The sequence below is a fragment of the Morone saxatilis genome, unplaced genomic scaffold, assembly GCF_004916995.1.
Source record: "Morone saxatilis isolate NCDOM2014 unplaced genomic scaffold, NCSU_SB_2.0 Contig21, whole genome shotgun sequence".
NCBI lineage: Eukaryota > Metazoa > Chordata > Actinopteri > Moronidae > Morone > Morone saxatilis.
The window spans coordinates 145,387-157,476 of record NW_023339774.1 but is presented as its reverse complement, the minus strand read 5'-3'; the positions used below and the strand labels follow the sequence as shown (position 1 = coordinate 157,476).

Sequence of the window (12,090 nt, the reverse complement as noted above, 5' to 3'; positions counted from 1 at the left end):
CCCTTTCCATTTCTTATTTAAGCTCCACTCCTCAAGAAGACTTTGGATTGTCCTGCTAGCCTATTAGGCCTGCGTGGTTGGGGGTTGGGGATTTGATAGTTTCATTGGTGGTTTGGGGCTTTCTGTCCACTCAATGCTGTTAGAGGAAGTGTGGGTTTTTGTGATCAATACCTAAGTTTAAAATTAATTATATCTGACCAAATTGGGATACCAAAATAAAATGCTGAAAGTAACTCTGTCTTCTCTCTCCTCTTCCTGCCTCCTCTCATCTCCTCTCCTCTCCTCGTCTATATATATATATATAATATCATATATATATTATACATATATATATATATACAAGTGTGTGTCATTGGTTTATTCATTGACATTATAATCTGTTTTATTATGTTATTACACTAATGAAGGCAGATACTTCAGATGAGTAGAACACAATGGCTGCATCCTCTTGGGGTGGATCATATGTCTGCTTCCTTGACTCCTTCCCCTTGACAGAAAACACACCCTTAGTATCAGCATAATCAATGGGGAGTGGTGCTGGAGGGGGTGGTTACAGCAGTTTGCCTGTCTGTGATTCGCTGACATGCGCTCTAATTGGATCAAGTAGGAACTTGCTTAGCTGGATGCTTTGTGCTGGGATTGGTAGCAGCCTACAAAGAGAGCACGGACACACCACCAGACAGGAAAAGAGGCAGAGAGGGAGGAGGCCCTGCTTACCACTTGGAGAGGAAAGATAAGGAGAGGAGGGGTGAGAGAAGAAAAAGGGGAGTATCCTGTCTTCTCTGCCCTTCTGTGCTACTGCAGCACCCCCCTCCCTCCTTTCCTCCCTGACTCTCTTTCTCTCTCTTTCCCCTTACTCATCTGTTTCTGTGGCTGCGCTGAGAGGAAGGGCACCTGCCGCTCCCTGATGATTCAGCCTTTCAGCTACTTGGAGCTCCACAGACAAGACAGCATGTCCCTCCTGCCACTGCAGTGCCTGACTGTCCTGTCCTCTGCACTACAGCTACTGCAGCTGCAGCTAGCCCGTCACTTCGACACCGCCTCTTCTGCTCAAGTGCTCAGGTGAGTGAGCGCTACTATTCCACCATTACTCACCATTAGACCATGTAGAACATTTAAAGGATCTAATTCTCTGGCAATCTTTTTTTGTTTTTTCCTGCAGCAAATTTGACGATTCTATTTATAGACTCATGGTTGCGTTTCCTGTGAGAAAGCGTGAGTAAGGAACTCCTTTCCCTCATGCGCAGAAGGCTGTCTACATACCTCCCAGACTATTCAACTCACTATAAAAAACTGTCACTCTTTTTACTTCCCTCTAAAATCCCAGCTCTGTTTCTGCACCTTTGTGATGGAAAACATACTTGAGGAGACTGGTGGCAGACAGCCACCGTGTAATGCTCTGAGTTAATAGTCAATAGAGGTGTTCCGAGACCCTTCATCCAGTAGTTGGAAAGGATGACTGAGGGAATGGGGGACCTCTCTGCAGGGCCAGCTCCCCCTTCTGGATCAACCTCCCCCACCAGCTCTACTGTTGATACTGGACAAGTCCCCAAGGAGAAACCAGAGGAGACAGAGGCAGCTGGTGAGAGTGGGGAGGAGGGTGCAGAGGGAGCTGCAGAGGAAGGTGGTGGTGATGGAGAGCATTTAGGGGCTTTGGGAATTGTGGCCTTGCCAGGGACCTGCTGTGTGTGCATAGAAATGGAACAGATTAACAATTGCTTGCACTCTGAGAAAATCTGCATTTTGCCCATCCTGGCCTGTCTGCTTAGCTTAGCCCTCTGCACAGCTGGCCTCAAATGGGTCTTTGTGGATAAGATCTTTGAGTACGAACCATCCACACATTTAGATGCTAAGCGTTTTGGACAGGACCCAGTTATCATATCAGTTGACCCCACTTTGGGGCTAACTGTGACGATTCCTCATTCATCTCCGTCTACTGTCTCCTTGACCACCGCCATCGTCATTACCCCTGGACCTCCTGATGTTATAATGGAAGACAAATCCACACGAGGGCCGTACATGCCTCAGTCCCCACGAGTGACTCAATCTGATCCCTCTACGTTGAAATACAACAACGAACATCCCACCATCCCAAAGCAGACTCCTCGTCCTCAGACAACACAGAAATTGAACAACATAACCATCCCAACAATCTGTAAGTACCAAACACTTGTTCAGGGAAAACACTGGGATTGGGTTCTCTTTTAAACAGGATGTCCTTTGTTCCAAAACTGGCCTCTAACGTCGTGGACAAGGTATACAGTACTGCTTAACCTTGGACTGTAATTTTCATCATTGTAAAGACAGGCTAAGTGTTGTGATACAAATTATTCAAATTCCCTTTTCTGTTTTATCATTGATTTGGTAAACATTGTGTTCCTTCAACTGTGCCAGGAAATATCTGCTTTCAGGACTTTGCCTGAAAACAGACACGTTGTGACTTGCAGAGTGTAGCATAGAGGCCCATGACTAAGCCTCTTGAAATATTATTACACAGATAGGTGTGCAACTGTTCTATTCAAGCCTACTCTACCCATACAGTGAGTGAATGTATAATTTCTAACATTCACTCTCTCTAAAGTATTTATGATCCGTTAGATTATACCACAGTGATTTTGGCTACAATAAATTACAATAAAGTCTTTATGATTGTTATTTTGAATGTCTGGCGGTATACAATATGGAAGATCTCCTAAATGTGTGGATGCATATTTCCAGGCGAATGAAAAACTGAAAATCAATAAATGATGCGGGACACAAACTGAAACTCCAGGCTGTGCTACAGGGAGACTTCCTGTTTTCTGCCTGTGCTCCATTTCAAGGTCAGAGCCTGCTGGAGGCTAATTGATGCCCCCTCCATTCCTCTGCCACTGGGAAAAACAACCCGCTATTACTGTCTGTCTGCCAGAGGCTGACCACCATGACGTTTCTGTTGTAGTCACATCATTATGATTTATTAGACTGTATGTGGGCTAGCTAATCTAAGGTGATGGGGTGGGTGGAGGGTCAGGTTCCAACCATTGCCTCAATAAAGGTATATAATGCTCTCAGATTCACCAAATTCTCTTAACTGGACAAACTTTGCAAATTGCTGACCTGACGAATGCCACCTATCCATCAGGAGGTATGCGTTTGTGAGATTTTATCATAGTCAACAGCTATTAAATTTCCATAAGACGATCTGTTCTGCTGTTTGTAAGGATTTTGAGTTTCAAGTGTCAGAAAGCGAAGCGGTGACATACTGCGAGTCGACTCATCCATAGCCAGAAACAATTACAGATAAACAGTACACTCAAATATCTTTCTGAAAAGATTTGAGGAAAGAAATATGAAATTTCTCAAGGAAATGTATTCATCATTATACAACACAAGGTTGTATAAAGGAATGAAAGTCAGCAGTTCCTTTGCACATAGAAAATAATAATTAAAATAAATAAACCAATATATACAGTTATTTATATACATATATACATACACGTATACACCCAGAAAATAATTCTGCAGTGCATCTTTTGGATTTGTGTCTTAAGGAATGTAAATAGCAGCAACAAGATAGTGATAATAATATGGTTTAATCTTCACATAAAAAGAAACAGTGGCCATCTACTTGTGCGCCCCGATTTGAACAATTCTATCTTAGCCCTTAAAAATCAACCCAATCAGACATCAATTATGTTTTCAGCAATAAAGCTGAAAAAAAAAGTTTGAAGGAGCTGCCAGCCACTACATATACATTTCCAGCTGTTGCAATTTGATCAGCACTGCCTAGTTTGACAGTTTGATCTGAGTTTGGTGTGTTGTGCTGGATGGAGAATGACTTGTTAATCACAAGGTAGCCACGCCCTAAAGCCTACCCTGTTTTATTTTACTCTGAATTGGACCATAATTTACAAAATGAACATTATTCTGTATGGAAGAAGACTTGACACTAGAAATAGAGACCATAAACTCATTAGGAAACGGTTTACTTGGCTAATAGTAGTCATTTCTCCACTGTTAATGGTTAATTTAGGGAAATCTCATGGTTATGGTTAATAAACTGGTTAAGGTATGATTAGGGTTTCATACCTAAAATACTTCATTAAAGGTACCCCTATGGGTTTTTTACCACTGGTAATGCTATGGAGCTGTTTTCATGAGTGCGTCCCCATTTTGTTTGGTTTGTGCATGTGCACAAGGACACGGTTGCAGAAACACCCTAATACAAGTAACTGTGTGCCCTCTCACGCAGAATATATTCCCTTGCATAAGACCCATAACAGAGAAATTATAGGTCTATAATTTCTGTTTATTCATTAGTGATTTTGTAAATGTTATCAGTCAAGACTTTAATCAATGGCTAAACCACCAACAGAATTCATTGATGTATGGTTAGGATTCATATACAATAGCATTTTATTAAATCCTGTATCCAGTAACAAATCCACTGACCATTCCTTTATTCTTTGAAATAATGCCCTTTAAGATTTTGGGCTTTACAATTTACATTACAAAGAAGAACTACAGTATACTTTATACTTGGGCAGGACAGAAGACATTCTTTTTTTTAATTCATCTGTGACTAAATGTTACCCCTCCTTGCTTATTGTCCCTTTTCTCTGCCAGTGTGTTCTACTTGTCTAAAGCCTGAAAGCTGCTTCTGAGGTTCCCACAGAGTATGCTCTGTAATCTCATTCTTAATCTTAGATGTTTGTTTTCAGAACACTTTCAAGGAAGTGTACTTGGATTCCACTGTGTCAAAATATTTAGATACATTAATGATATGTTTTTATTAAATAAAAAGTATATTGAGACTAGACTTTATTACATGTTCTGAAACCGTGCTTCCCTTTTCTGTTTAATATGGAGGTTTGTCAAGTTCACAGAGTAGCCCTCCTGACATTTTTCTCCCTTGAGATAGCTGAAGAGACCTGGTGTACAGATACACCCTTACAAACAGCTCTGTGGGCAATCTGCCGTCTGTATGTCCTTTATAAGGATAGATACAAAACAGTTAAATCTACATTAAATTGGAGGCTACTGCATGTCTTCATTTAACCATTTCAGCTAGCTCCAAATTGTAGTTGTTTTTTTTTACATGCAAAGTACCGGTAATATCACTCGTTGTTTTCTACATCGCAATAAAATACTTTGTTAGAAAATACAGATTTTGAAAGAATAAGAGGGGCAGACAAAGAAATGTTAGAAACTATTTTTAGATAAATTCCATTGAAGCACCTTTTTGTTAGTAACCTTGATAGCATTGTTAATACTTGTCAAAACTTGTGGTGGTTTTACAATGAAGCTTGAGCCTGCCTTCCCATTAAAATGTATTGATTGTGAAACATGTACAGGAAGTGATGAGTTAGAAATAAATGAATAAAAATCTAAAACAGCTTTATTAAACTATAATAATACTGGCAACCAAGCACAAGTTAAATTTTTTTTAGGCCAACAGTCTGTGTAATCAGTGTGTTGGATGTAAACTGCTAAAATGTTTTGTTGTCATGTTTACAACTGATTGATTATTTGTTATTTTAAGTTTTTAACAAGATGTGTACATATTTGATTCACATATAGACCATTTTGCTCAAATGTTTTTCACTTTCACAAATGCTCTGCAAATACAACCCTAGCTCTTACTGCTTTAATGGTTTTGAACATTTATATTTCTGAAAACTAAGCTGAGAAATCTGCATTCCTCTCTGCTCTCCATCAAGCACAAGGAAGATGATAATGTGTTACTGAAACCCCTCAGCTGTAACTGTGGCACCCCAGTGCATTAGGCAGACACTGGAGCTAAATTGGTGCCAAATATTTACTGTCCATATTAGGCTACTGATTAATGGATGCTACAGCTTGGTCTTTTTCTAATGCATCCACTGATCACTGATTCATATTTCTAAAGTAAATCATAAACAGTAGTGGCTTTGACAGCAATGTTTTAAAGTTCACAAAAACAATCAAAGCAATGCATTTTCTCTTGAAGCAGAGCTTGCACACCAAACTCCATTCACAATTTAGGGTTATTTATTGAAGTACCAGTGTTGTTTTCTTGCTGTACTAATTATACTTTGTCTTCTGCAGCTGCCACCAGCACCACCACTACAGCCAAGACCTCCAGTCATGTAACGCGCTGCAGTGACAGCCAGAGGAACTACTGTGTTAATGGAGGGGAATGCTTCACCCTTGAAATCATGCCAGGCAGCACAAAGTTTCTCTGCAGGTATGACATGGACAGTGGGTTATAATACTGACTTTGATTCAAGTTTTCATCGGAATGAAAATGTTTTAATGCAGTTATACCCTCTATATGTTGAAGAATGCCAGCAGAATGTAATTTTGGTGTAAAGGTTTGGGGGTGTCGTTTTCAAAATAGAGTATATTTAAGTAAGCTACCAATTACTTTACGGAGAGTACTAATATAGCAGAGCAACCACCGAGGGAAACATTGTTGAAGCTACATGATCAAAAATAGAGTAAACATGAATTAATGAAAACATCAAAAATATGAAACAATCTATTATTGTACAAGGACAAAGAGTAGAAATGCAGAACAATGCAGCACATTTATTTAATGTGAGTAAGATACATCAGTCATGTGAAACACCAGTTGTGTTTTTTTATACATCCGGATTCTTAATGAAAGGATTTTTAAACAACTACAACGATGTGACACTGTGTTTCTGCAGCGCAAGGCCCAGCAGTGAAATTTATGGATTCAAATGTGTGTAGGATTTAGTGGCATCTAGGGTATAGTTGCAGATCAGAACTTCCTCACTTCAGCCTCCCCCTCTGACCGCAAAGGAGAAAATACATTGCGGGTGCGAAACACGAGCATCTATCCACATCCATCTACAGCCATCATTTGGTTTGCCCCTTCTGAGTTACTGTTCACTGAACAAAATATCAACAAGATCAAGGTCAATCATGACCTTTCCTGCCCCTTTTTACTCTGAATTCCAATAACAGTTGAGTCTCAGTCAAAACCTCAGTCAACTTTCTCCTTTCCTGTAATTATGTAGATATGTTATGTGCTAGGCTCGTCCCTGTAGAAAAGTGGCACATATATAGTCACATCTTAAGTTAGCTAATGTTAAAGCAAAACATTAGCTAACTTGCAATTTTGTGTAGCTGTTTTTTATGCATGCATCTGATGGTTAAAACTAAAAAGTTGAGTTCTTTGGGAGAGTCAAAAGTGACTGTTCACCCTAATACAAGTAACTGTATCCCCTTTCACACATGTGCAGAATATATTCCCTTGCATAAGACCTATAACAGACTAATTTATAGGTTTATAACTTCTGTTTATTCATAGTGATTTAGACTTTAATCAGTGGCTAAACTACCAACAGTATTGAGTGATGTGTGGTTAGGATTCATGTTCGATAGCATTTTATCAAATCTGTATCCAGTAACAAATCTGCTGACCATTTCTTCATTCTTTGAAATAATGTATCTTATCAGTTCTATTTAGGTTCAGCTGTCAACACTGAACTACAAGTAATGAAAATGCAGTTTTCTACTTTTTGTTGGTCGAGAAAGCAGAAACACTTTTGGGTGGTCAGCCTAGTAGCCATAATGTGAAAATGAGCTCAGCAACACAAGATATGAAATGTTTTTAAATATGAAACTTACATCTTATTGTTCAAGAGCTAGTTGTTCCAAATACTAAAGGTGCTAACTCAGAACTTTTAAGCTGATCATCTTAAGCTACTGATATAATATGCATAAACATTTCAATTTAAGAGTCAGACTCCTATCTAACGCATAGTGGTCCATGATTAACATGAGATGATATCAAAGAGGATAATATCATAGCCAACAGTAGCTGATGGAACACTGTTGGATGCAATGGATAGTCAGCGACCTGCATAAAAATCCTGAATCAGCTGTTGAAGTGAAACTCTCTTTTTAACATTTAGTGAATTGTAAAAATGTTTGTGACAAAATATGACAATACAATCATAAAATCCAAAGAAAACCTCTCCATAAATGGGTAAGCCATGATGATCTCCAAATTCATTTGGAGATCATCATGGCTCATCATTGGTTTTTCAGGTCGATCAAGTCGGACAGCAGGTCTGGACCACTAAATGTTAATCATATCTAAGAGAAATGTTGAATGCTACAAATTCCCATAAATTACTCGTACATGAACTGAATCTGTTCGAGTGCAAGTGGTACATGAGGCTCATTGACTCCAGTGAGTCAAATACATTTCAGGACAAAGGGCAAAGTGGGCTCACAATAGAGAATGAGGACTTTCTCTTTAGCTTTCATTGCTAAAACTGGGTTGAAACAAAGATCTCCGATTGCCTGGGATCACAAGACTACCATGCAAGTGTGCAGATTCTTTGAGGAGAGCTGAGGAGTAGATGAAGACAATCCTCTTAAGAATGCCCATTGAGACCTACGTCTTTGTGAGAACCATGCAGAACAGATAAGTAAGCTGGTGTTTGGCCTGGGCAGCCCCTTGGATTCTTCTGTACACAAACAGGTGCTCGTCTGTCTGATGACTGCTGTGTGTGACATAATGAGAACATATTCACGACAAACAGAGATGTTAAAACATATTTTCTCTCTCTTTTGGGAAAGAGAAACAACTCTGGATCTAATCAGCCACAAAATGACAGAACTGCTGTTGTCCCCTTTAAAAAATACTGCAGGTGATTGGATGAACCATCTGTCTATCACTGTCTATCACAGGTGAACTTCAACCAGTTAGATCAACAAACTCTTACTGAGAGAGAAGAGTGAAAACATCTTTGCCATGGAGAAAAGCCTTGGTAAATGGACTGTCTTTCGACCACTCAATGCGCTGTACACACCACACACATTAATGCACTGATGGCAGTGGCTGCCATGCAAGGTGCCAACTACTCATCAGAATGGAAACTAATCATTCATACACACAATTTGGGGTTCAGTGTCTTGCTTAAGGACACTTCGACCTGCAGCGGGAGGAGCCGGGGATCGTACCGCCAACCTTCCGATTAGTGGAACACCCGCTCTGCCTCCGAGCCACGATTGTTGTTTTTAAGCTAACAGTCCCTTCCCACACGTGTTGTCACACACACTTAGCATTAAACCACGCCCCCATAGCTCATACCAGGGTGCTGATTGGTCTGAACCACTGCTGTTGGACACAAGCGCATAGCTCGCAAGGCAAGATGGATTCCTGCCACAACACACTTTAAAATCTCTTCTCATTCCCAGACATAACAGACACAAGCAGGTTCAGTTATTTGCAACTTCACCGCTAGATGCCACTAAATCTTTCACACTGTGTGCTGCTTTGTGCCGGGTTTGATATAGGGGCCCACAGTCTCTTAAACCTAATCTACCATTTCTGGGATCATGGCCACCGAAAATAGCCATTTACTGGTAAATGTAGAATTGAGCAATGAATCGACTAACTTGACTGCAGCATGCACTGTCATAGGTTTTACTGAATTTGAATAAAGGAAATATTCATAGCCACACAAAGTACAAATGTACTAGAACACCTACCAAGCAAAGAGTGCAAACTCATCTGGGGTGAAAAAGGTATCAAAGATACAAACCCACTAGGGGAGGTAATGGATTCTCAGCTTTAAAATGGTGATTTACAGTCAGTGTCCACAATTGTTTTTCCCCACTGGCCCCCTCTGCCAGTAGTTCAGAGTTTTACTGGCCCAGCAGCCAAACAAAAAAATAAAAATGTTTTTTTTTAATTATTTCATAATTTAAAAGAACTTTGCTCCACCATACCCATTAATGCTCTAGCATATTCTGCACAGCTGGTCCTGATGTCAACTAAAATAAAACTAAATTCTGCTAAGAGGCCGTTAACTCATTCCCTGTGACTCTGTCCTGAAAGAAACCTAGCCCCCTCCTAATTTAAAAAACTCATTGGATTTACATAAATCACACAAATGACGGGGTTTTTTAAATGTTGATTTTTGCTGAAAGGTGAAAGGTTTTTTTTAACACACAAACAAGGGTTATTTTTGTGTGATATAAAATACTTACATAAAAACTGAACAAAAAAATAGCCCAAAGATCAAATTTCCCCTCCTGTATTCCAGACATTTTAATACATTTTTAGACCTTGAATACTTGAAAACTACATTTAAGACTTTGTAAGGATCCATGGGGACCATGAGGTAGCTAGAGTAAAACTTGGCAATTGGAGAATACAGAATGCCAATTAGTGCTAGTTTGATTACCTCTGTCAGCCATGTGACCCTCAACTTGCATGTTGTGGTGGTCTTGCAAGACTGTCTGGCAGTGGATTCCAACATTGTTCAGAACAATTTAAATCCACATGTTCAAAAAATTGCAGGTAAAGTTGAATCAATAATCACAGTTTTTCCATTACCTTAAACATACCATGTGCAGATATTCTAGAACGTGAGAATCTGAAAACCGTTGAAATTGGATTTTCAAAAAAACTTTGTTAGTGAACATAATTCAGGATTTTGTTTTTGCTATGTTTGTACACTGGATGTCTTTGTGTTGGTCCATGTGTACTCACACAGTCAGCGCTGTTTATCTCTTTTCCTTTCTACCCATCAACCAGGTGCTTGGCTGGATTCACTGGGCACCGATGTGAACAAGCTGTGCTTAAGAAAGTCTCAGACCCAAAACGTATGTGCACACAACTGTATTCAATCCCACATGTCATTGCTGGTGTTTCACCCGTGTCATGTTTTCTCCAAGAAATGACAGAGAAATCCATGTTTCCCTTATATACAGGGATATGAATCGGTTAGACATTGTTCTGATCTGCTAACTAAGTCTATTTGTATGAGCTCAAATGGAGCCCTTTAAGCATACTCTCCTCTGCAAAGTAGTGCACTGAAATTTGCATGTACTTCACATCTCATCACACCTCATCCATGCCATTCAGAGCAGTGAACTGCCTCCATCTCAAGTTGAATTGATGTGTCTTATCTGGAGGTAAGACATACTACCTACTGCTCTTTCCATTCAGCCTCACCTCCATCATATCAGAAACCAACACACAGGAGGACACTCTTGTTCCCCAACGGTCCAGTGCTAGCCTGACCACTGTGTGGTTGGTGGAGCAGCCATGATTTTGATGTTTCAAGTTCAATTTCGGTTGTTAAAAAAAAGGTCTTGCATACATGAAACCCAGGGGATCACTGGTTGGGCTGTTTCCACATCAGGACAAACAGAGCCATTACTGGGAATGCTATATTCTCTTTTGATTACCATGCATCAGGACCTATGTTGCAATTTGGGTAGGGTCATGATGACACCCCTTATGTTGGATTCTATTACAGTCTAGGCTTGTCCTGAGTGGCCATGAATGTACATGCAAATTTCTGTCTCTTATAATCTCCCTAAATTGCATACACAATGTGTATGTAGGTCTGAGGTGATTAATAGAACTCAGGCTCACAGACTCGACATCTTGGTCTAACTGGCCCTTCTTGCCAACACCAGTGATGACTGTCGTGGGTTTTCCAAAATTCTTTCATAAACTAACTACCTCCCTCTTCTTGTCTGTTTCTTTTCTTTCCTTCTCAGGTGTCCAAATGAATTTACTGGTGATCGCTGCCAAAACTATGTAATGGCCAGCTTTTACAGTATGTCTATTTCCTATTCTGTCTGTTCTCGGATTGATAGCATGGTCAGTTAACAGTTATTGTGCTATGTTCCTGTTTTTCTTCTCCTTAGATCTGTGATCTATGCAGCCCCAAACCTTTTGCATGTTGATGTTTGTTTCTCTGTATTATTTTGTATGTTAAAGCTGCATGTGGTATTGTAGAAGTTATAGAAATTTTATTTCCATATTATTTATTTCAAATGACAAGAGTTTGTGCATTTACAAACTGAGATTTGTAAATTATCAGTGTTCCAGTCTTTCTTGTCTCTATGCTTGTCTCTATGCTCTGTATGTAGCTGTTAAGGTATGACTACTGCCAATAGGAATCGCAAGGTCAAATGTATTCTATATCCAAAAGCTGGAAGATGTGCAGTGTTCTATGGTATTATTTGACAGTTGCACCCATGCAGGCACATACCTCTCCAAAATCACATGAAGGAAAAACTATGGTGGCCACAAAACTTATATATATATAAATATATATTCAATTCAAT

At 39.7% G+C, this 12,090-nt stretch overlaps 1 protein-coding gene across 1 annotated transcript in view; it reads left to right on the top strand.

Annotated features, from left to right (window-relative positions):
- The first annotated feature begins 377 nt into the window (after positions 1-377).
- nrg1 (neuregulin 1) overlaps positions 378-12,090 on the top strand; it is a 32,441-nt gene continuing 20,728 nt past the window's right edge. Inside the window, exons 1-4 of the mRNA XM_035668154.1 lie at positions 378-1,062; positions 1,163-2,155; positions 6,067-6,205; positions 11,518-11,576. Coding sequence (XP_035524047.1) covers positions 1,456-2,155; positions 6,067-6,205; positions 11,518-11,576 — 898 coding nt within the window. The 5' untranslated portion in view covers positions 378-1,062; positions 1,163-1,455. The remainder of the gene's footprint in view (positions 1,063-1,162; positions 2,156-6,066; positions 6,206-11,517; positions 11,577-12,090) is intronic.